This window comes from Patagioenas fasciata, chromosome 19 (assembly GCF_037038585.1).
Source record: "Patagioenas fasciata isolate bPatFas1 chromosome 19, bPatFas1.hap1, whole genome shotgun sequence".
NCBI lineage: Eukaryota > Metazoa > Chordata > Aves > Columbiformes > Columbidae > Patagioenas > Patagioenas fasciata.
Genome location: NC_092538.1, coordinates 12,493,335 through 12,517,555, shown reverse-complemented (window position 1 = coordinate 12,517,555; position 24,221 = coordinate 12,493,335). Strand labels below are relative to the sequence as shown.

Sequence of the window (24,221 nt, the reverse complement as noted above, 5' to 3'; positions counted from 1 at the left end):
TTCATGAAAGCCTTTGGTGCCATGAAGCTGGAGAGAAGAGTACATTTGGGTAAAAATATATATATACATATATATATATATAGGGGTCCAGGATGGTCTCAGCCCTGTAGAACAGAAACTACATCTTTGCCATAGTCCTGGTGGTTCCCGTCCTCCCTATTGCGGTCACTGGAGTTTGGGTTTGCAGCCCCGTCCTGTGGAGCCGGCTCAGCGCTTCCCTCGCTGCTCTTCATCGGGGCGGAGACTTAATTATGCAATTGCAACTTTCTATAAAACGCATCATAAACCCCATCATGCCTTATATTGGCTTGGAACAGTTATTCCAGCCTCTCCGCTTGCAGAACACACACTTAGGAAACTGCCTAAGGTAGTGTTTTTCGTGGAGCAGTGCTAGTCAGCCCCACAGGTTGCTAACAAATAGTTCATAACTGCTATGGAGGGTTATTGGAGCGATGAAAATGTGGCAATGCCTGGCTCTCCGTGGCCGCAGCGCCCCCAGCAGCAGGCGCTGCGCCGGCCCCGCGGCCTCCTGGGGGTACCGTTAGCATCCCCCGAACCGTAGGCCTGGCGTAAACTCGGGCTTTTCTTACTGACTTGGAACTTCTTCTGCCCTTAAATCTCATTTGATTTTTTTTTTAATAGGTAGAATTTATTTTTGTACTTTCAAAACACTTAGAGTGAAAGGTTTAAAAATATCTAGTGTGCATTAATTTAGCATGAACTCTTTCATCGGGGTGAGGAAACACTTGTCTGATTTTAAGTCGGGAGGGTGGGAGGAGAACCCGTGTTGGCGCCTGCCTCAGCTCCTGTGTTTGATCCCCCGTTGATCCAGCAATAAATGAGTTGGGCAGGGAGGCTGGTGCGGCAGCGAGCGGGTGTTCGCAGGCTCTCAGGTGCCCGTCGGCTCTCGGGGCTCCTCATTCTGCTAATTTGACATTATTGAAGTTGTGTTTCCCAAACTGTGCTGCGGGTTAGAGAGAGAACGACAGCTTGATCTTTATTTGTCTGTGCAATATTTATGTATGTAAATTGCTAGTATGTTTGCCTTTATCTCAAGATATAAATACAAGATATGTACACAAATATAACGAGGCGGCACGGGAAGCTGGTTTTGTTTAAGCAAAGCGCAGCGCGTTGAGCCATCATGGCCTGACGCTCGTCTCGTGGTGGAGACCAAGAGGGAAGTGTCTGGCTGGTGCTGGGAGACGTGGAAGCCGCTGCTTTCCGTGCCGGGGTTATGGCTTTAGCACACTCGATCATTGGGGGTTTATTATGCTATTTTCTCTTTTGGTGAAGACTGGAGAAAGACAAAGACTAAAAATAAATGTATATATGTTTTTTGCTGTGACTGTGGAAACATGGTTAGTTCTACCCAGCGGGTGGCTGAGGGACTCGATGGGCAGAAACCAGCGGTGCTTCCAGTGCAATCAAAGTTAAGTGCAGAAATTTAATTAAATGGCAGCAAGGCTGGCAGAAACTTTATAAAGCAGCCGCGCATTGTCAAATTCAACAATTATTTCAAAGAACACAAGCCACAGATGGCGTCTAATTGATAAATTAAGGTTCTGGTGCCTGATTCCGCTTACATTTAAAGGTTCTCTTTTCTTAAACAAAACCTTAAAATGCGAAGGCTGCATCGCTGTTGTGGAAACAGAAAAGCTGGGCGGTGTGGTTGGCTTTGCTTTAGCAGGGAGCGGGGAGGCGGTGCCGGGTGTGCTGGGGAGGGACCCAGCGGGGTTTGGGGTCAGCTCCAGCTCCCCGTGCTGGGCCGGCGGGCACCGCTCTCGGCTTCCCAAGCGTCCGGCCCGCCCGGCTGCACCCGAAAGCTTCTGTCCCTCCGGCCCTCGTTACCAGCAAACACAGATCCTTCGGAGCCCCGTACCCTCCCCTGCCGGCCCTTTGTAGCGCGAGGCCGCCCGTCGCGGGGAACCACGTCTTGTGGCCGCTGTCGTTCACATGTGTTGCGTGTCTTTCTAGAGGGTTCTGGGCTGGTTTTGTGTTCGTCCCCTTGCTCAGTGTGGTGAGGGTTCCCCACTGCGTTGTGAGCGCATCTCCGGGTCCCGCCGGAGACGTCCCGGGTGCCTGGAGAGCTCAGGAAAGCAGGCAGACCCCACTCTCCCTCTTTTGAAACTGGAGATACATCAGGGATGTTTTGTCTCTGTGTGGTTTTGATTTCCGTGTGTAAATACGGCTCGCTCGCCGAGGTTCAGCGCAGCACTTGAGAGGAGGGGCAGGAAAGATTGAATCCAGCTCTTCAAACACACTTGGCGTGTTGTCCTTTGAGCTGGAGAGCGGCGCTTCCCTCTCACAGCGAGCGCCTGAGCAAGGACGGGGCTTGAGACGGAAAGGGCATCAGGCTACATAATAGATGCGTGGAGTCTATATCTATATACGGTATTCTTTCGTCTCTTGAGAAAAATATTTTTGGCCTTCCAAACTTTTACATTTTTCTTTATTTAGGCAATTTGAGAGGGTGGATGCACGAGGGAAGCGACCATTTCATTACGCATGTTGTAAACCCGGGGCGCAGCTTCCCTAATTGCTGCTCCGAGTGCCTTGTGTGTCCTTTTTGGCATTGCCCTTCTGCTGGTGAACTCTCCATTAGCCGCATTCTGCGTGATGGAGCTGAATTGTTCTGAGTGATGCAGCTGAATCGGTGCTTGTTATTTTTGGTTACTAATAGCAGTGGATTCAGTGACTCGCCTGCTCTCTTCCCCCTGCCTGCCCTCCCGTGCCTAAATATATCAGAGCAGCCGAGGAGCACAGGCACCGGCGCTGGGCCTGTCACGCCGACTTAGCTGGGCACGGCCTAAGCTACCGGCTTGGCTTTTTGGGGCTTGAGAATGTATTCAAATAGTGGCATCATGATTTGGCTTGCAAATAAGTACAGTCCGGTAATGGGGCCCTTGGACAGAAAGAGTGATGCAGCACTTTACACAAATCTATGTCTCCTTCCCGTGAAGCAGATTAGAAATAATACAGTACATGCTGATGTTTGTGGCTCCACGCTTGGTGAACAGAGACGGTTTTGAGTTTTCATTAATGGTGGATTTTGCAGTGTTTAATGGAACAAAGAGAAAACACCAATGGAAATTAAAGAAATGCTAATGCCTTCCTAGGAAACTTAGGAAACATTTGGTTTAGAGGCAAATCTGCTCTGGTCGTCGTTTTCTCTCCTAATTTTTCCCCCTTATCTGGGCTGGTTGGCTGATTGGTTCTTTAGAGCAACACTCAAGTGAGCGCATTATCTCCTTCCCCGAGTGGAGGCGCTGGCCTTGCCGGTGACGGCGCCGCGATTTCCACAGCAACCAGGCCGGATGGCACCAATTCGGGAGTGTGATTTCACATGCAGAACAGCAGCAGGAGCAGATGGATATTGGAAACAAAATCCCCACCCCCTCCCTTCGCCTCCTTACCCTTGGAGAGCAATGAAAGCACTTTCACAGCGTCTCCTCTGCAGATCTTCATCGCTCCCCTGGAGCGTCCGTGCCGTGCGGCTGCAGAGCAGCGTGGGCGCCGGGACGGGCGCGGGAGACGCTGTGCCGCGTCGGACCGGGCACCGGTGCGGAGGAAACGAGCTCGCTTGGGCATCTCGGCTCAGATTCAGCCTGGAAGTTGTTTCATTAATTTTGGTAGTGGCCAAATGCTATTAATCCTGAACCTGACAGAACGAGCCAGCCAAACCTCACCTGAGGTATTTAGGCATATGTGGTTGCCATCTTGCATTAGAAGTTTATCGTAACACCCACCCACCCTGTGGGCAAAAGCCTCCGGAACATATGCTCAGGCTGTTTTCTCAAAAAAGATGATATTGGAAACAGACACAGAAAGGGTTTTGCATTTAATAAAATCCGAGGGCCTCTGGTTTGGTACTGGTTCAGTGTCCCAGTTGGGGTGCAGGAGAACCCAACAAGCGGTTCCCTGTGCTCCCTGGTGCAGCCCAGCAGGTGTGGCTGAAGCCGGGTGCTCATCTCGGGGTTGCACGAGGCAGTGGTGCGGAGCTGACCCTGTCAAGGTTGAGGTTCCCGTGCTGGTGAGCACTGGTGAGCTGTGGAAAAGAACCATGGCGCTGCTGGTGCCGCTCGGCGTGTCCTGTCCTGGTGCTGGAGCGAGGGGCTGTCCAGCTGCCCCGTCACTGATCCACGAGCACTGGCCCTTTGTTGCGGCCACCTGGGACCCAGCCTTTCCTCCCGTCACGGTAGCCGTGTCACCTCTTTATGAGCCTGCTTGATCTGGTGGTGCTGTAATACGTGACACGGGGTGTCAGCCAGTGTGCCGGGTGTGCAAGGGACGTGCTACTGTGGGTGCAGCGCCAAGGAGAACCCCGGGGAACCCCTGTGATCTGCTGCCTGAGCTGATGCTCGTTCCTGCAAAACCTTGGGCAGGCTCTTCCGTCAGGTTTTCACTTACTGGGAAATGTTCAGTGCTCGTGTGTGTTACGGCCGCTTGAGCACCGGTACAAGGACACAACCCTGGGGAGCCCTGGGGCGCGGAGCCGCGTGTGAACCGACCGTGGGTCCCGGAGTTGCAGGCTCTGCTCTGGGGCTGAGCCGCTCAAAGGACGCCCATGGTTCAAGTTTCAAAGGAGTTGGGTGTCAAACTTGCACTGAGTTGAATTTCAGTGGGAGCCGGGTGTCTGGTTTTGTCTCGCTAGCCGTGGGGTTGCAGACCGAGATCCTCTTTGTGTTTTTATTTTGTGGTTTGATTTTGAAAACGCCAGCTGTGATCCTCTGTCCCGTTGTTGGGATGGATCACGTGAAATTTGAATTAGCTTGCGTGAAGGGAAGTTTTGGTAATCGATTTAATATACAGGTGCCCCTCTGCTTTCTTTGGCTTATGTGCTGGAAAGATTGTATTACAAACTTTCTGGTACAAGGGAGATTAAAATGCATTTTTAGGATTTTCTTGAAATCAGAAAGTGACTCTCGGCTGTTCAGATGAACGGTGCTATTGGTATTTGATCATTTCAGATAAAAGTAGAAAATAATATCTTTATTATGATTGGCTTAGCGGAACCAGCCGTAGGTGATGGAATTGGTGAAGTCGGAGGCGACTCCACAAATCCAAGTGCTCTTTGGTTCAGCTGGTCGCGAAGCACAATCCTCTTGCCATGGAAGTTCCAGCACGTGTTTATTAGAGGGATGTGAAGGGTTTAGGTGGGAGCTCGTCCTGTTGGTGAACCACGTGCTCCACCTCGGTGCCAGTCAGTCGTGCTCTTCCTGTTTGTTTTCTTCAAAACCTTACGGGATTTTCTCTTGCTGTGACTCTCCCACAACATTTCTTGTGCAGGTTGCCATTCGTGTGGGCGCTGGCCGGGGTGCAGCCTGGCCCGGGGTGCTGGAGGACGCTGCTCTGGGGCCGCTCGCTTCCATCAGGGCCCGTCAGATAAAGTTGCTATTTTAGGAATTTATCTTTTGCTTCCCCCCTCTCCCGGTCCATCTCGTATTCATCTGCAGTCCTGCTCCTTTTGCTCTCATTTCAGTCTTCCTCCCAGTTAATTGACTTGGGAGATGATGCTAATTTGCCTCGATTGGGCTGCCACCTTTGCCTTCTCCTCATTGGCATGCAGGGGTGCTCTCCTCACCCCTCTCCGATCCCGAAGGCTGGAGGCGGGCTCCTTGTCCTTCAGAGGGAAGAACCCAGGCCGTGGGGCAGTTCTGCAGCAAGTGCTGGTGTCCCGCGGCCCGGCCTCATCCCGAGGGCCGGGTTGGATTCTCAGTGCAGGCGTTACCGTCAGCAACAGGACTTGGTCAGTTTAACTGTTCCGAGCTTTTGGTCTTCCCTTCTACCCCATCCCTCAGGCGCTTAATTCCTGTTTTTCTTGTGCATTCCTTTCTTTTGTGCTTCTTTAAAACAAACAGTGAAATATTTAAAAAACCCTCTGAACTCTCCAGGTAACTCCGTAAGAAATAACAGCAGCACTGATATTAATACCTGCTCTATCTGGGACAGGCCGTTAGTGCTAGAAATGATCCCTATTCTCCCCCTGTATTTTCCAGATGAGCACTGAAAAGCGTCTTTATTCGGTGTGACTGTTGCTATTATGTGGCGAGGCATTCAATAAAAGTTGTGATTTATGAGATGTGTGTGGCCGTTGTTGTTTTTTGCTCTGTCATCTATCAGGGAGAGAAAAGCCAGGCCTGATAATTCTTGGCACCCAGCTTTTTGGGTTAAGAATGTCAGCTGTCAGCCTGTCAGGAGAAGTGATTGCTCTGGGTTTTGTTAAATAGGCGGCGGTGCCGCCTCTCGCTGCGCCGCGGCGATAAGGGAGCGCTTTCTGTGCTGCGCAAAGCGCGTCCCGTGGCAAGGCCCTGGGTGTGTGCCCGCTTAAACTTCAGCGCTTTGTGTTTCCGTGTGTGACAGCACTTGATTGCTTCATATAAAAGCGCGTTCGGTTTCTTTCTCGCAGCTTTTATGTGGGTTTTATTCCTTTCTCTCTCACTGAATGGAATGCCTTTTTCTCCCCTTCTCTGTGACCGGGTATTTTAAAGGTGCTCTTTTGCAAAATATGCGCACATTAGATAATCTGGTGTTGCATAAAAACTCTTTGATATTTTGGGGGCTTCATGCGTGCATCAAGTAGACCTAATTGAAGACAGCGGCTGTTGGTCACAAATGTGAATATAAGGATGGGGACAGAGGGAAGAATTATGTTAAACACCAGGGCGATGGCGGTTTTTTCCTTATTAGTTATTTGCAGAAATGTATCAAAAAGTCATTTTGATGCAGTGTACAATAGCATCACAAACTTGTGCTTTGCGTCCTAAGTGCCTGGTTAGAGCGCAGTTAGAAGCTGAAATGGTTCCTCGATTAGTCCCTGGAGTCCTATATCAGTCTTTAACTCTCAGCGTGTGGTCTGTGATTTAACAATGGATGAAGGATTGCTGAACTCGAGCTGAATGTATAACCTGACATTTTCAAACCTTCAACCCCTTTGCTTTCTCCTCTCCCCGTCTTCCCGGGGAAGATCCATCACACCCTCGCCACCGTGCATGTGCCTGCAGGGCAGGGCGCTGGAGCTGGAGAGACTGGCAGACTGTGGTTCATAAAAATGGGTAGCAAATCGCTATTGAAAAGAGGCAAGAAAGGTGTCTGGCTGCCCTGAGCTCTGGGCTGTTGTGTTGGGGCTGTAAGTTCTTGCAGAGGACAGGAGGGAATTGGTCCTGACTTTATACTCAGCTCCCTGTGGCTGTGGGTGCAGCTGGGATGGCCTCCTTATTTTGATGCCGGTAGCCTCAGTGTGAAAGGAAAACATCTCCCGTGTGTTAATTCGGTCTGGACAGCTCATTTACGTACTGTAAATCGCCGTAAATCCCGGCGGTGTCGATGGTGTGGTTTGCAGGGGGTTCATTCCATCTGATCTCACGGGTGAGCGCGTGGAGCGAGAGCGGGCCGGGGCTGTTGTTCATGTGTCCGCGTGGTCTGTGCGCACGGGGCAGGGAGGCCGCGCGAGCTCTGGTGCGGGCTGCTGGCGCTCTGCCTCTTCTGGAGCCGCCGCTTCGTGTCCCGCGTTTCCTTCCCCCAAGTCCTCACCGTGCACAGGGAGCTGTGATGGAGCCATCCTGCGTGTCAGTCGTTCCGTGGTTGTGACCTGGTTAGTAGCACCGAGCTTGGCAGTTTTGGGGGCTGAAGGTCCCCGAGCTCGGGTGCTGTGCCTGGAGTTGGACCGGGCTTAGTTCTCTCTTGCTTCTGTAAGTGCCCCGAGCCGCTGTGGGGAGAGGATGCGCCGTAAGCAAAGCCCAGTGCTGCCCGGGGCCGGTGCTGGCACAGCCCACGGGGAGCTGAGGAATGAAAGGTGGCTTGTTCTGGTGGACAAAAGTCAGTCTCAGCCCACCAAGGTCTTGCTCAGAGATGGTCTCATTAGCGTCTGGGTGCTGAGTCACACTGTGTGCTCTGCCATCCAAATGCCAATGTATAAACACATCCGTTTTCGCAGAATCTCTTGCCAAGTACTCGAGTTTACAATGTTAACAGCTTTGAATAAATTCTTCCTGGAGATAACTGATTTATTAGGCTCCTACCCTTCTGAAGGCAGAGCTAGTGACAATTAACAAACAAAGCAGCATGAGGCAGTTATCATTCTGGGTAATAAATCTCTCAGTGTTGGTTACCACTTGCTAATGGGCTCTGGAAGTAAAACTGCCCGTCAGTCAGAGCGAGCTGGCACCGCTGGTCTCCGTGTGTGCGCGGGGCACCGCTGGTCTCCGTGTGTGCGCGGGGCACCGCTGGTCTCCGTGTGTGCGCGGGGCACCGCTGGTCTCCGTGTGTGCGGGGCACCGCTGCTCTCCGTGTGTGCGCGGGGCACCGCTGCTCTCCGTGTGTGCGCGGGGCACCGCTGCTCTCCGTGTGTGCGCGGGGCACCGCTGGTCTCCGTGTGCGCACCTGGGCGTGTGGTGGGGGCGATGTGGGTCCGTGCAGCCCCATGGCGGTGCCGGCTGTGCCGCGGGTTCCGCTGTGAGTTCCACCGTGTGCCTGTGCCTGGTCTCACCGGACGTGCGGGTGTGCAAACCTGCGACCTGCTCGGGTTGGGGACGGCGGTCGAAGGACGGTGACAAAGTGCGTTGGTTCCTGGGCTCCGGGGTTGAACGTGCTGTGAGTGGATGGGCCATTTTGATTCTGCCGCAGTTGTACGGCAGCGGCCGCGTGAAGTTCAAGGCAGATCGAGCGATCCCTCGTTTTCCTTTGGTTCTCCTTGGCTGGAGCTGGATCCCGTTCACTCGTGCGGAGGGACAGGCCCTGGCATGCAGTGCTCTCCCCTCGGCCCAGCGTCCTCCTCGGGCTCCCGGCTCCCCGGCACAAGGCTGAGAAACGAGCCCTCCCAGCTTTGGTCAGTAGTTCCTGTTGTCTCCCAGCGGCATTTTTGTTCGGATAAACAATTGGTCCGAGACCTGTTAGCATGGTTCCCAGCGTCAGGGAGATATTTCTTGCTGGGTTTGTAAAAATGATCTAAATGGATCCGACATCCTGGCCATAAAACATCTGTAACATTACACATTTAGTTATGTTACTAGAGACTTGAGTTCATTTTGATGGGTAGTATTTTATCTGCTACTTTTCCCCTTCTGAAAGCAAAGCTTTCTGCAGAGGAGGATTTATAGAAATATATTTCCAGCACGAAAAAAGTCACGCACATTAAGATGTTGGAGTAAAGGAGAAATAATGTCTCTTTTTGGAGACCGTGGCTGATTTATCTGTGGCGTGGTGGTCTGCTCTGACCTTCCGAGCTAGGAATAGTATTTTTTTATTCTTCCTTTAATAACAATAATGTCAGTAATGATGTCTTGCACTATTGCAGCATCTTCGAGTCAGCCTTTCGGCGGGTTAGACGTTTAATGAGTGAAGCCTCACGGGCTCCATCGAGCTATGGGGATATAGTCTTGTTCTCAATTTCGTGGAAATCAAGGCACATAGCGCTCGATAGTGCAACGCACTCAACCTAATGAGGCTTCTCCAAATGCTGCGCGTTCAATGGTGTTAAGTGCTGAGCCGCGCGGTCCCCAGCAGGTTCCTCCCCAGGCTCTTTGGCACCTCAGCCCTACGGAGACGCGGCTGACTTGCCCCGTGGTCGCTGGCTGAGCAGACATCCCCCGCCTTCGGAACGAGCGCCAATGTTTCTCGTCTTGCTTCCCCTCTTCCTCCTCCGTGCCGCTCCTCGGGACCCGTGGATCCCTCGTCAAGGGTTATTTGCTGTGCTGTAAAGCGACAGCTCTTGCTCTCTCAGTGTCTGGTGGTTCCGTGTTGGCTCCGGGCGCTGCCGTTCCTGCCGCGCACCCACCGCTGCGGGACAGGACTCCAGAAAACGCGGCGTTTCTTGAACTTGTGAAAGTATTTCAAGAGCAATAGTAAGCAGATCTAGATATTTAGCGCGATTTCACTGGTCTCGCATCAGAGGAGAAGATCCCCCGGTGAAATGCGGGCGGCGTGTTGCGGAGACATCGGCTTGACTCAGCAGATGAAGTAAAACTGCTCATCAGTAACTGATTGCCATGTGCGTCTAGATTATGTAGATGAAATTAATCAAGGCTAAGGGTTAAAGTTTTCCATTTGTTCTTTTCAGAGAAATCATCTGGAGTGTGTTGGGAGGGAGGTAAATTGCTTTACACGTTTCCTTCGCTGTGAATTTTCCTTGTTTTAGCAGAGCGTTCTCTAGGATCTGAACAGAGAGCTCTCAGTGCTGATTTGACAGGGTTAGAATGAAAAATTAGTTGATACTAACTTAGAGGGTTTAAGTCATGTCTGCTTCCTGCAGTGGAGAGGTTACACACTTTTCCTTGCAGCGACCTCGGTGTTGGCATCTGAGCGAATTTTGTGATTTCCTACAGGGTGTGCGCTTCTCTTCATCTCCAAATGGGACTGCGCTGTTGGAATCTGTTAAACTCTGTGCTGAACCTCCAGGTGCATTCCTTCCTCCTTCTTTTTGTAAGGAAAGAGGACTGGGATGCTTTGGGAAGCTGCTGAGCCTGGTTTCCCACCTGCACCCACTTTACCCCCCGGTTCACCCGTGGGGAGGCCCCGCGGGTGCACGTTGACCATGGCCGTGCCTTGGGACTCATCCTGCAGCGGGACACAGGCTCCCTGCCCGCAGTTTGGATTTGGCACACGGTGTTTCCAGAAGACAGTACAACATGAACTGAGGAATTATGAACGTTGTAATGGCCGGTTAACGCTGCATTCCCAGCAAGTGTTGCTGCCATGGCTTTAAGTGGGAGGTCCTCGGGCAGAACGCCATGGCTCTCTGTCTCTGTGCAATGTCAAGTTTTGCCAGTAGCCTGTAGATTTAGGAGCAGAGTCTTAGTTGCTTCCCACTGGGACCTTTGTCCCTGCATTACATGGGCATCGCAAAAATCCCGCCCCTGGTACGTAGTCGTGTTGGGCAGCGATCTCCGTTTGTGGTCCTGAGATGCATTCCTTTAGAAAATAATCATCTTCGTTTAAACAATGCAGTTTTTAAGCGCTGCGGGATGGTAACGAGGCGCGTTAGGTGAGCTGGCTGTGCTCAGGGAATGTTTAGGGTTACCTTCCTTACCATACTGCGCAGGAGAAGCCAGAGCAACCGGGAGGATTTCAATAGGCCTTTCTCTCTGCTCCCTTCTCGCTGCCTCTGTGCTCTGCTTCTGGAACGCACCGAAGAGTTAATGAGCACAGGAGGAGGGAGCAGCCCTAAGGGATGCGATAGAGCTGGTTCTAGCCAGGCTGGGGGGCTGTGATCTATTCCTGTTCTCCGGAGGGTGTGAAGTCTGGCTCTGGTGAATTTTACTGTATCTTTAGATATGAAGCTTGAAGGCAGATCTTGCTCAAAAAAAAACCGCTGAACTCTCACAGCTGGGGCTGATTTGAGGAGCTTGGGTCTCCATGAAGGGAGATCCTCGTGGTGGGGCCCAGCACAGCCACCCGCCATGGGCTGAGCTGCGGGAGACGGGCAGGAGGGCTCTGCTGGACCCGGCCACGCTCGCTCGTGGAGCGCCAAGGATGGCTTTGGCTACCGCTGCCAGTTCATCTGTCGTGTACAAATCATTTGTGTGTTCTGCCTCCTGCCGATGGCGCAGTCAGCGAGGGAGGAAGAGAAAACAGCAGCCAAAACCGACCCTCCCAAAGTTAACAGCGAAACCAAAGACAGCCGAAAACTTGCAGTGTAGCAGGGACTAAGTTAGCAGTTTCCTTTATGAGTGGATTGGAGAATACAATCCATCTGTATTTTCCACAGAAGTCAAGGGAAGTGGTTTACCCCTCTGGGAATCTGTGCTGCTTGTTCGGATTAAAGAGCCCGCTGGTCACTGCAGACCTGCCTGCGGCTCCGGCCCGTGCTCGCGGGATGACGTGAGCTTACAGGGGTCAGGCACGAGGTGTTCGCACCGTGTAAGTCTTGCTGAAATCCTGTTTTGAATACCTAAGCGCGTTGTACGCGGCACACAAAGCCGCGCTGCCTTTGCACAGGACTGAGCTCCTCTTGCTGGTGTGGGCTGGAGAGTCTCGTGCTTACCAGCCGATGGTACCAGCAAAAAACGTCCCTCGTTTGTCAGCCGCCCGGTGACGCCGGACAGGGGCTGGTTCCTGGTGTTCGGTGAATGGAGCGGGCTGGCAGCTCTCGGCAATCGCTCCTTTCTCAGCGTGGGCTCCGCATCGTGTTTCACTGCGGTTCTCAATAGCGTTTTGGAACTTGCTCTGAGGATCCCGGAGGCAAAAAAAAAAACTGGAGAATTGTTGCTTATGGTTTGTGCTCTGCCAAAGAAGCCTGGCAGTTCACTTAACGAGATCACTTCCCCATTACATGAGTTATTGTTGTTTTTAATTAGAGGTAATGCTGTAGTTTGAATGTACAACACAATGGGGTATAAAATGCAGTTCAGCATATATACCAAAGATGATTTTTCCAATTATAAACCTATTTAGAAGGCGGATACATTAGAAATGATGAAATGCCGAAGTGCGGATGAGGTGAGCGGGCCGGAGTACGCGCGCACCCACGCGTGCACGCTGGCGGACGGGGCAGAGAGCGCTCTGGAAAACAGTTATATATGCATAATTAGTTTAATCTGAAATTAATGCTAATTTTGCCAATTTACAATGGTAGATTCACTATTAGTACTCCAGTTTGCTTGCATGGTATGGAGGAGTGGAGGATGCGAAGCCTCGGTGGGTTCCGCAGAGGGAGCGCGGGTGCTGAGCCGCTGCCCCGGGCACCTGAGCCGCTGCCCCGGGCACCTGAGCCGCTGCCCTGGGTCAGGCTCTCCCATTCCCAGCGAAGACACGCTGGTGTGCGGAGCATCCTGGCGTTCCTGCCGGCACCGTCTGCGCTTGCCTGGGTCACTTCTGGTTGCACCCGCACCTTTGGGGAGCCCAGTTTCCAAGCACACAGATTTAATTTGCAGCAGGACCTGGCAGTGACACGCTGGGCGTCCCGTCGGCGCTGGGCGTCCCGTCGGCGCTGGCTGTGGGTGAGCGCCCGTCCTGCCCGGCCGCGTCGCCTCCCGAGCCAGGAGCTCTGCGCTGGAGTGGGGGGAGAACAGCAAAAGAGGGGCTGTAGCCCCTGTGTTAGCGATAGACTGGGCTTGGCTCGTATAAAAAGAGGGGGGAGTACTTGTTGCTTGAGATTCTGGGAATTCTGCAAAAGGTTTCGTCAGCTTAAAACCACCTGTGTTTGTTCCTAATAGTCATGATAATAAGAAGGTTTCGGAGCGGGGAGCCCACCAGGAGAGCGAAGCGCAGAGCTGGTACGCGAGTAGGCAGAGGTGTTAATGGACACTGAACCGGAGGCTCTGACTTTGCAAAACTGAGGTTCCTGCATCTCCCCCGGGTCACTTGGGTTTAGCCCACATAGTGCAGTGATGTTTGAGACTTGTATTTCCAGCTACTGAATCTTCAGCCTGTTGCTTAGAGAACATTTACCTGATACGCCCCAAGCTGATTTAATCACAACCTTCACCTTGCGAAAAATGGCCTAAAAGCAGCAGACTTGCCGTGCTACAGCGGGGTGGTTTTTTCCCCGCTTCTGCACCACCCGGAGTGTTTGCTCGGTTTCAGAACACAAAGGTGAATGTATTTTCCAAAAGCCAAGCCAATAAAGAGGCTGTAACCTTGAATGACTCTTTGCAGGAGTAGTCACACGTGTTTTGATTAACTGCACCGCTGGCACCATGCACAGACAAAGCGATTCCGCAGGTACTTACAATTAACGGACTTTAGAACCGGCCTCAGATCTAACTGTCCCGTCAGTTCCTTCTGCAGTGAGACAGATGCCTTCAGTAACTAAAGCTCCAAAAACATTTAATATCTGCATTTTGCAGAGCCCTGCGGTACTGAATGATAGATGTACTATACTGCAAAGTTAAACCAAAGCCGCGAAGCTGGAGGTATTGTGGTTTCTGAGTGACCTCGACCTCTTGGAGTCATTCGTGAAACAGGGAGTTGTGATTGATTCACACAAATCACTTCATATCGGGCTTTTTGTTATGATAAAAGTGTAGTTGTGATGGGTGTTTTCTCAGCTCTACAGAGCAGAGCTGGGCAGGGTGTTTTCCTCCCGCGGGGTGTTCAATGTGCCACAGGGTGTTCTCCTCCCGCGGGGTGTTCAATGTGCCACAGGGTGTTCTCCTCCCGCAGGGTGTTCAATGTGTCACAGGGTGTTCTCCTCCCGCGGGGTGTTCAATGTGTCACAGGGTGTTCTCCTCCCGCGGGGTGTTCAGTGTGCCACAGGGTGTTCTCCTCCCGCGGGGTGTTCAGTGTGCCACAGGGTGTTCTCCTCCCGCAGGGTGTTCAATGTGTCACAGGGTGTTCTCCTCCCGCAGGGTGTTCAATGTGCCACAGGGTGTTCTCCTCCCGCAGGGTGTTCAATGTGCCACAGGTTGTTCTCCTCCCGCGGGGCGTTCAATGTGCCACAGGTTGTTCTCCTCCCGCGGGGTGTTCAGTGTGTCACAGGGTGTTTTCCTCCCGCGGGGTGTTCAGTGTGTCACAGGGTGTTCTCCTCCCGCGGGGTGTTCAATGTGTCACAGGGTGTTCTCCTCCCGCGGGGCGTTCAATGTGCCACAGGGTGTTCTCCTCCCGCGGGGCGTTCAATGTGTCACAGGGTGTTCTCCTCCCGCGGGGCGTTCAATGTGCCACAGGGTGTTCTCCTCCCGCGGGGCGTTCAATGTGCCACAGGGTGTTCTTCTCCCGCGGGGCGTTCAATGTGCCACAGGGTGTTCTTCTCCCGCGGGGCGTTCAATGTGCCACAGGGTGTTCTCCTCCTACGGGGTGTTCAGTGTGCCACAGGTTGTTCTCCTCCCGCAGGGTGTTCAGTGTGCCACAGGGTGTTCTCCTCCCGCGGGGTGTTCAATGTGCCACAGGGTGTTCTCCTCCCGCGGGGTGTTCAATGTGCCACAGGGTGTTCTCCTCCCGTGGGGTGTTCAATGTGCCACAGGGTGTTCTCCTCCCGCAGGGTGTTCCCCTCCCGCACCATCGCAGCCCTGGGCAACCAGCAGTTTGGGGACTTTCTAGTTACCATCAGTTTTCTCAGAGCTTGTGTGTGAATGTACCTGATTCTGGCAATCTGATGTGCTTTGAGATCTTTTCCACTGGTGATTCAGTGGCTGAGACACCGAGGGTTACCCTGGTATGGTAAAACCCCCGAGTTAGTGAGTGCTTGTTTATTTTAAGGTGTTGTGAGCGCTCCGTCCCGTTTGGCTGACGCGTTTGCAGAGCTTTGAGTGTCCGCTCTGGGCTGGCAGACTGTGCAGAGGGGACCACAGCGTTCCTGGGTTCTTACCCTGCCCGGGTCTTGCCGGGTAACTCATCCGCTTTGCTCACAAGAGGGTTTGCAGGTTAGAGCAGGAGCTGGAGGTTTTGTTTCCAGCTGGTCCGTGTCCCACCGCAGTTATCTAATAACTGAAAATCGGTGAGGCCGTACCAGCACAGACAAGTCAGCCGGCGCAGCACCTCGCCTGGTGCCTGTGTTTGAGGAAGAAATGGCTGTTTCCAGCACGAACAGCAGATTTCTCGCCTGCTGGGGCTCTCCCGGGGCAGCCGGTGATGAGCGGCGGCCTCGTCCCTCCGCGGCATGGCCGGGGCTGCGCGGGGACAGGCGGCGTCGAACCTGCGCCGTGGCCTGGGCTGCTGGGGGCTGGGGACGCAGGGGACGGGGCTGGGGACGCAGGGGACAGGGCTGGGGACACGCTGGTGTGGCAGGGCTGGGAGCATCCGTGGCGGCCAGGCCAGAGGAGCCACTGGGCCCACATGGGCCGAGGGCAGAACCAACAAGGGGGCAGTGGAGCCCTCCCCTCAGAACTGAACTGTGGGCACCATCCCCTCAGATCTGTGGAGCCCTCCCCTCAGAACTGAACTGTGGGTGCCATCCCCTCAGATCTGTGGAGCCGTCCCCTCAGAACCGAACTGTGGGCGCTGTCCCCTCAGAAGGTTGGGAGCTGTCCCCTTGGATCTGTGGGCACCGTCCCCTCAGAGCTGAACTGTGGGCGCCATCCCCTCAAATCTGTGGGCGTCATCCCCTCAGAACTGAACTGTGGGAGCCGTCCCCTCAGAACCGAACTGTGGGCGCTGTCCCCTCGGATCTGTGGGCGTCGTCCCCTTGCTACTGAACTGTGGGAGCCGTCCCCTCGGAGCTGTGGGAGCCGTCCCCTCAGAACTGAGCTGTGGGAGCCGTCCCCTCAGAACTGAGCTGTGGGAGCCGTCCCCTCAGAACTGAGCTGTGGGAGCCGTCCCCTCAGAACTGAGCTGTGGAGCCGTCCCCTCAGAACGCTCGAATTGTAAGAGCAGACTTAATTTTGTGCTTCACTTTTGTACCGAAGAGCTGATTTCTGAGGCCATTTCCCAGCTCGCAACACATCTCTCGGCATTAAAACGTCGTCAATTTGCTTGTCATTACCAATATTTGCCTTGACTGAAGCTATTGAAACAAAGTAGTCTCTTTTTTTTTTTCCCGTAACATTCAATCTTGCTTCTAAAAGAAGTAGCTCTCCTTTTATTTCTTTCTTGGTCAAATATAAAAATGATGATAATTTCAAACACTGCTTTAGAATAATTGCTTTCCTCCCTCTTTTGTGTGACAACAGAAGCTCGGCCTCATCTTAAATCAGATCCTGGCAGGCGGAGGGCTCTGACAGCCCTGCAGAATCCTTTAGTTACAAGTCGGCTTTAGCCAATTCTTTATTTGTAAATGACAATTTTCTACAGAAAAATATATGCTTGGGCTTCAATTTTGGAGCCCGAGATTGCAGCCAGGAAAAAATAATTGAATTTTTACACTGTGATTTTTATTTTTTTTCCTTCTTCTCCGTCCTAAGTTAAAAAAATAACGAAGGTGAGGCTCCGCGGAGCATGGCCGGGGTGACTGAGGGAGGCGTCTGCCCTGCTGGGTTTGAATGCGGTGGAGATGGGGGTGGTGGTTGATTTGTGCTGTGCTGAGGGAACCTGGGGCTGCTCTGAGCTTTGTGTTGGGTCAGCTTGGCACAGCCAGCGGCTCCGGCGCCCCAGGGCCTGCGGGTCGGGGATGGCGGGCTCTGGGTAACAGGCTCTGGATGGCGGGCTCTGGATGGCGGGGTGTGGAGGACGTGTTGTCTCTGTGGGGACGCCAGTGTCACCCATCACCTTCTCTGGACCAAACCCGGGGCCGTGGGGGCTCCCGGGAGGCCCCATCCACCCCGTGGACGGTGGTGCCGTGAGCAGCGTCGGGACCTCTCGCTGTTTCTTGTCATTTGATTGTTTTTAAAGTGACCCTGCAAGTGCCTTTTAAACTGACCCACGGAAACTTCATAAACCATCGCTGCAATTAGATGTAATTAGCTCTCGTCTGGCAAAGAGCATGCACTCCGTCTTCGGGGAGAAACGGGGGGAAGGCGACGCTTCTTTTTGGGACAGTAGCTGTGAGGATATGACACCCGGACCCCTTTACCAGTTATGTTTGCATTGAGAAACACAATAAAAATCATTTATTAAAAAAAAATATCCAGGGGCTAGAGTTGTTATTGAGTTGAGTGCCTTGACTCAGCAACCCTCAAATCAAACCAAAGCAAGACAAAGGGAGAAAAGCAGTATCTAATCAAATAGAATCTGAATTGCTTTTGTAAAGAAATATTCTCATTAACTGGGCTAGGGATGGCATCTGCAGAATATTTCTCTTTTCCACGTATTGTTTGAAGTAACCTGGTTAAACCGTGTGCTTGTCTTGTAATTTCTTACAGATGGTCACGAGAACAAAGAAAATATTTGTAGGTGGATTATCAGCTAACACAGTAGTGGAAGATGTAAAGCAATACTTTGAGCAGTTTGGCAAGGTAAGTTCCTGCCCAAGCGAGCGGGACATATTTTGAATTACGTTTTTCTGCCTTTATTTTTAAAGTATGTTTTGAAGGCGAGCGCAGCGAGGCCTGCGCTCGGAGCTGCTTGCCTTTCAGTGTAATGCCTCGAAGCTTCTGGAATTCCTTCTGTTTGTTGCATGTGTATGTGTGCGTTATTGCCAACAACGTTTACCTGCGTTAAAGAAAAGACAACCATCGGGAGGTGAATCTGTACGGTCAGGAAGAACTTGACCCTTAGCTGAATGATGGCACAGTTGTCTGCTCCGTAGACCCAGCCTTGTTTAGCAGTGGCTGAAGGAGCAGACGGACGTATTGCAGAGAGCTCACTGACTTGTGAAAATGCCTGAAGGAACCGCATGAATAGCAAGAGTGAAATGGAAGTCACTAGGATATCCATTTAATTTCTTGTTAAAAAATCTTTATGCAAGATCCTGTGGAAATATATGTAGAACCCTGCCATTTTTGAGTAAAAGTTTATGCAAAGAAGGAAAGCTGAACCAGGACAGACTTTCCAGTGAGGGAACAGCGTGACCCCCCAGTCCAGGCTCTGGCGAGCTGGAGTTTGGTGTCACCGATGGCCATGGAGCTTCCCATGGTCCGTGGTGCTTGGCCAGGGGTCCCACGAGGGGCTGGGATCGCGGAGTCTGCTCGAGAGCAGCCGCTGGTGCCACCTCCCCTGTCCCCGCTGTCCCCGCTGCCCCGTGCAGCTCCAGCCTCCCTTCTGGAACGCGTCTCCTCCCGGTTCAGCGCAGGGTTGCGCTGGAGCCGCAGCACGCTGTCCGGAGCAGAGCTGCTCCCACTCCTTGTGCTTAGTTTGTTTCTTTTATCTGCCTTGAAAAGCTTGGCCAGGCAATACTTTGTTGAGGGCCGAGGAGGGGAGTTTATAAATGGTTCCTGTGCTGGATTGATGGTTGTTTTGCAAACCGTTCATTTTATTTTCAATAATAATCTTTGATTCCAGCAGGATGTTTACAGCCTGCTGAGCCTTTTATTAAAGGATTACATGAGCTTTTGGATGTTTCTTCTGTAGTTACTTCTAATTGCAGAACTCCTCTAACCTGTATTTTTGTAGTTAATAATAGTTTCAATATAAGTATTTTGCATATTGTCTGGGTGCTGTCTCAATATAGTCTTCTTAATTTCACCATCTGGTAGTTTCATGCTTGTAATTTTACAGTCCCTGAGAACGCAGATGACCAGGCCGTGTTTTTCAGTAGTGACTCGGGACGCTTCGGTTCTGCTTCTGCCTTTCTTGAGACAGCCTGAAAGAGCTCTGCCTTCCCAAAGGCCTTCCCTTTGGGAAATCAAGCATTTAAATCCAGTGTCTTGATTTGAGGGCTGAAAGATGAAGGCACTGGGAGTAGTGGCAGGCGTTGTGCTGGAGGCTGGGCGCCGCTCCCTGCGGCGGGGCTGGGATATCCTGCAGGATTTGGTCCCATCCCTGTTTGACGCTTCCCTGGTCCAGCCCACGAGGAGGCGGCGAGCTTGGCGTGGATGGTGATCTGGCGAGAGGCTTCCCGGCTGTGTCAGCGTCCCCCGGCCCGGCGCGCGGGCACCCCGCCTCTCTCTGCTGCTCCTTGCTGTCTATCGGCTGACACGCGTTGGTTCCTGGGGTGTTTTGAGGCGATTCTCCCCAGGGCTCTGGTTGTGAGAAGATGCGGAGCTTGTTAATGACCCTAGGAAATGGGGACTTGTGGTGCAGCTAAATTAGAAGACTCGTTAACACAGCGCAGCGGGTGGATGCTGCGTTCAGATTTGGCTCTGTGGGACCTTCTCCTCCTCCGTTCCGCTTCCCCACCTTCGCTGCGGTTGCGAGTTGAGTGTGGCTGGGCTGGTTGGAGCTCTGTGCGCTGCTGGGCACGCCAGCCCCGCTCTCCTCTCGAGCCGCTGCCATGCGAACGTGACCCATTGGCGAGGTTTGCGTTTGCTTCGTGTTCTCTTGAAATAAAGAAAATTGCATTACATAATGAACGTGTAGAGGAGCCGCCCGTATTTGATAAGAGCATCTCAGGTGACTTGCTCTTTGAAATGCTGAGCTTGTTTATTGGTGTGGAAAACATGGCTTACCTACTGCTGCGATTCCTGAAGTCCTGTTTGTACTTGCTGCAGAGGAGAGCTTTGCAGCCAGGGAGGGTTGTTTTGGTAACTGGAGGTAGCTCTCGAAATACACAGCGTGGCCGGAACAGCTACCAGCTCTGGGCCTTCAGCTGGGGTTGGCAGCAAAGGGCCTGAAGTGTTGAGTTTGAACTGCAGCTTTTGGAAAAGTAAATGCCGGAACCTTTACTCCAATACAAAGAAAATTGCTTTAATAAACCGTCTTCCTTGACTTCACCAGTGGAAATGCCTGCCTGGTAGAGCACCAAAATACGTGGTAACCATAACTCCTGAGACTTTGATTGTGAAGTCTCTAAGAGTCCCAGCTTTCGTTCTGCAGAGACGGGCGCCCTTGTTGCTGTAAGGTGCCGGGAAGATGGGGAGAAATCACCTGAGTGCGACCAAGCGTCTTGTCAGGAGCACGAAGGGGCGTGATGGGCATCTGCTGATTGCTGAGTGCGCGGAGCCGGCGGTGCTCAGCCCGCACCCGTGCTTAGCGCCGGGCTCCCAGGTGCGGACGTGCTGGAGCACTTGAGGCTTCAGGTATCGTTTAAAAAAGGAAAAAAAGGCAGCGACAGCGTCTTAAAGCCTGACCTGGAGCGCCGTGACCAGCGGCAGGAGGCCCCGTGTGCTGATGAATTGCAGCTCTCTCGGGACATGCATGTTCTGCAGCTTTTAAGCTGCAAGCAGCTGATGATAAGGACTTAGGATTCATTTTTTACCAGGTAATGCTCCCTTTATGGAGCTCCTGTGAAAGTAGTGTAGTCCTTATTTTGTAACTTGCAATTATACTTCACATGGTGAACTGTGTAATTAGTTTGGAAGACTTATGCCTAGTCATTGGTTTATCCTAATCGGCTTTGGCTTTTCCCAACAACAAAGTGAGCTTATTTTCCTAAGCTGAAACAACTCTGCTCCCTTTGTTCCTCTCTTTTATTGTCTCATTCCTTTCATTCTGTTTTACTGCCAAAGTTTTGTTTCATTAGGCCTACAAGTCATTTCCAATCCAGTGGGCTGCTACAATGAGGCCTTTATAACTCAGCTGCCCTGGTTCCCATGTCCCTCCTGGGCTGGAGCCAGGCCTGGCTTGTTGACTGTGCCATTTTAACCCTTTCTGGGCCATTTTAACCCTTTCTGGGCCATTTTAACCCTTTCCGCTTTGCCGCGGGGCTGCTCTGGTGCTGTGGGCGCAGGGCGATGAGCTGACGGGCGCCAAGCGGTTGCGTGCGGTCGTTAATTGGTGCATTAGCGTGGTTGGGCTCCAGGTACGCGTTCTGACCCAATTATCAAAACAGTTCTGAGTTAAAATCTTCTTACTGGAAACACCATAAGGAGTCTTGTTGGGAACAGTCGTGTAAAGAGGAGGCTCCTGTGTCCTCCCCGCTCGTGTCCAGCACATGGAGCGGGGTCTGTTAAAGGCACCTCTCACTTGGCCTGAACTGTTAGATCAGCTCGTTCATCACTGTTCTTGTAGAAGAAAAACCATGTTTTCTTGCATGGGAGAGGATACATTTAAATTCATACTTTTTTGAAAAAGAATGGTGATTTTTAAAGGAGATTTGTGAGATAGTTTAGTGCACAAACAATATTTTCATATATTGTTAATTCCAAGCTGTTAGAAAAGCAGTGCTGGTGTTGGTGGCCCAGTTGTTTTACTTCAAGAGCGTTGGCTCTGCATTTGGGTTTGGTTTGGTGTTTGGTTTCTTTCACAGCAATCTCAAGTGACTTTTTTAGGGAAGGGGCTATGGCATTTGCTTTTTATTTCCAATTTGCAGATGAAATTGGAACAGACCAGCATTAATTTTGCTCTCTGTTCTGGCTCGCCACGGGGCCCGCAGACGAATGGCAGGCGGTTCAGCTTCGCTCGGAATGCGTTGTTTCCTCAGGAATGGCTTTCAAGGCTTGGAAATCTTGAAACAAGCCAGGATTTCTGAATTAGTTCTCTGGATGCAAAACGCTTTGTGCAGTCACTTGTTATTTCCTGCGAGATGCAAAGCAGACAGTGGCAGGGCAATATCCAGTTTCTGACGATGGGTTTTTTCTGTGCAGCAGCTGAGCTTTTGGAAGGCTGTGCTTTTCTCATCTCCTGCGGTAGCCATGGTTGGTCCTCCAGTGCGGTTCAGTCCGACCAGCGCAGCCGGGCCAGGAAGGTAAAGCTGACAGCAGCCAAACGTGGGAAGGAGAATTCCCTCCTTCGGTTGTGCAGTGTTGGACATCGCAACACAGACAGCAGCGCGAATACTGGGCAGTTCAGCCTTTGAAAAGGATCCTCTTTTGCGAGCAGCAGACAGAAACCCGTCCGGTTGTGTGGGGACCTGTGCCGGGCAGGGAGGAGGTGCCATCCAGGCCTGGGATTCGGGTGCTTTACATAACTTGCTTCCTACGCGCTGTCTGACAGCTGCGAAAATGTAAATCAAGACGAGAGCAAACTCCTCCTTGTTTGGCAAGGCCGGCCGGGATGGAAGGAGTTAACTGCCCCTGCAGCATTAAGCACTGGAGTGGTTTACTTCTCCCTGAGACCCCAGTGTGGCCTCTGAAGATGCTATTGCAATAGCGATGTTAGCATGAGAAAAGGTGGTTTTCTCGTGGGTTGGTTTGGGGGGATTTGGAGGTCTGTGCAGAGCTGGTCCAGAGTCAGGAGGTACAAGGGATTGTGCTTGTGTGAAAGTGAAAGCTTAGTTAGTTTAGACTTGGCATACAGTTTGAATGGTGGTGTTACCCCTGTGGGACATCGATATGTAGATTTAGCAGTCAATAGATACATGGATGGTCTATTCTTAAAGTATTTGCTTTGCAGAAAGATCATTTTTGATGAGTTGTTAACCTTTCATGTTCTTCAGCACTGTATTTCCAGATTCAGTATTTGGAATTGGTTACATTTTATGAAATGAAGGGACAGATTTGGACTCTTATTTATATTCTACTCTGTATTAGCCAGAGTTCCCGAGCATGTGTGACATGCGGTAAAATAGAGAATGCGTTGGCATTTTCTGTGTTAGAACTGCTGCCGACCTCACTGGTCCCTTCCAAGGCGATTCCGAGCTCTCAGCCTGGGGTTAAATAGCTTTTAGGTCTGAGTTACCTCCGTGTGCCTTGGGAGAGGTTACGTGGTTGGAATCATGGCACCAGCGGGAGCAGCAGGTGGGTTCGTCACTATTTGCAGGTTGTGATGGGTTGGGGACGGCGCAACCCCCGGGCTGCGGGGCTGAACGTTACGTCCGTCATATTCCAAGGGATAAGGAATATTCCTTTAAATTTCTGCTTTGGCGTGTGACACAGGGTCAGGGATATCGTGGTCTCTCATGGCCCAAAGCGCTTTTTCTTATTTCTTCTCCCTCCCACACATGCTCTTTTCTTTTTTTAACAAACCGAGAAACCCGATCGTTGCTTAAATAGAAGTCGGTGTGTTCATTCTGTCGGTGCAAAGCTGTACACAGGAAGGCAGTTTTTAGGTGGTCTGTAATAGACGCGTGCTTTGTGGAAGTGGTTTTGTTATAAATTAGATGGTGGTTTCTACCTAGAGTTTATGAAAAGGGGAAATGTTAAGGCAGGATTTGTGGGCAGGAAGGCTGTATCAGGACTCAGCAGAAGTTTGAAGGACGGTTTTATTTCCTTTTCTGCTCTGGTTGCTGAAATGGCGCGGAAGCTCTGGTGCTGCGGTGCCATAACCCGTGAGACCGGGTCCTGGTGGTGGGGCCGGGGCCCTGAGCACCTGTCTCCTGTTCCCCCGTGTCCCCCGCCTGCTGCCGACTCCGGGCCGGCTGCTTTATCTCGCCTCACGTTTCCCGGCCTTTCCTACTGCGTGGGCTCCGAAGGCCGTGGGAGATGTGAAAATGCCAACGCTCGTGTCGCAGCCTCCGGCGCTGGAGAAACCACCGGGGCTGGTTCGGGTGTCCCCAACCACAGCTCAAGCATCCTTTGTTTAAAATGTATTTAACACAGCTCTGCTATAGCTTTTTCTCCTGTGGCTGGTGCCCTGTATTCTGTCTCACACACCTTAGTGAGATGGGGGAGCCGTGTTGATCCTGAGCTGGATGACCATGGGCGACCCAGCCGCGTGTCAAGAGCACACAAGCCATCGGTCGTTAGTCAGGGCTGTGTCTGGGAACCAAAGAGCTCAGGAAGAGTATCCCTGAGGAACTTCATAGAAATGGTTCCGAATGTGGGGAAGAAGCACACGTGAGAGGCAGGAGGTGCGGTAACGCCTGTTCGCGTGGGAATGAGCGGCCGCAGCGGGTCCCTCGTCCCCGTTTGGCTGGTGGTACAGAGGGCTGGTGCTGGCGAGCAGTTTTGTTTGTGTGCTTGTCCTTTTCTGTTTGTTTCTATGATTTTCCATTAGGG

The 24,221-nt window shown here is 52.1% G+C and overlaps 1 protein-coding gene across 14 annotated transcripts in view; it reads left to right on the top strand.

The window, feature by feature from the left end:
- The window catches only part of MSI2 (musashi RNA binding protein 2), a 192,541-nt gene that overhangs the window by 51,072 nt on the left and 117,248 nt on the right, over positions 1-24,221 (top strand). For 13 of the 14 annotated variants that reach the window (XR_011741919.1, XM_071817003.1, XM_071817006.1 and 10 more), the window contains one exon: positions 17,670-17,762. The exons of the other annotated variant lie outside the window; for it this stretch is intronic. Coding sequence is in view for 12 of the 13 variants with exons in the window: in XM_071817003.1 (XP_071673104.1) it covers positions 17,670-17,762 (93 nt within the window). In the remaining variant the exon portion in view is untranslated. The remainder of the gene's footprint in view (positions 1-17,669; positions 17,763-24,221) is intronic. 14 annotated transcript variants of the gene reach the window in all.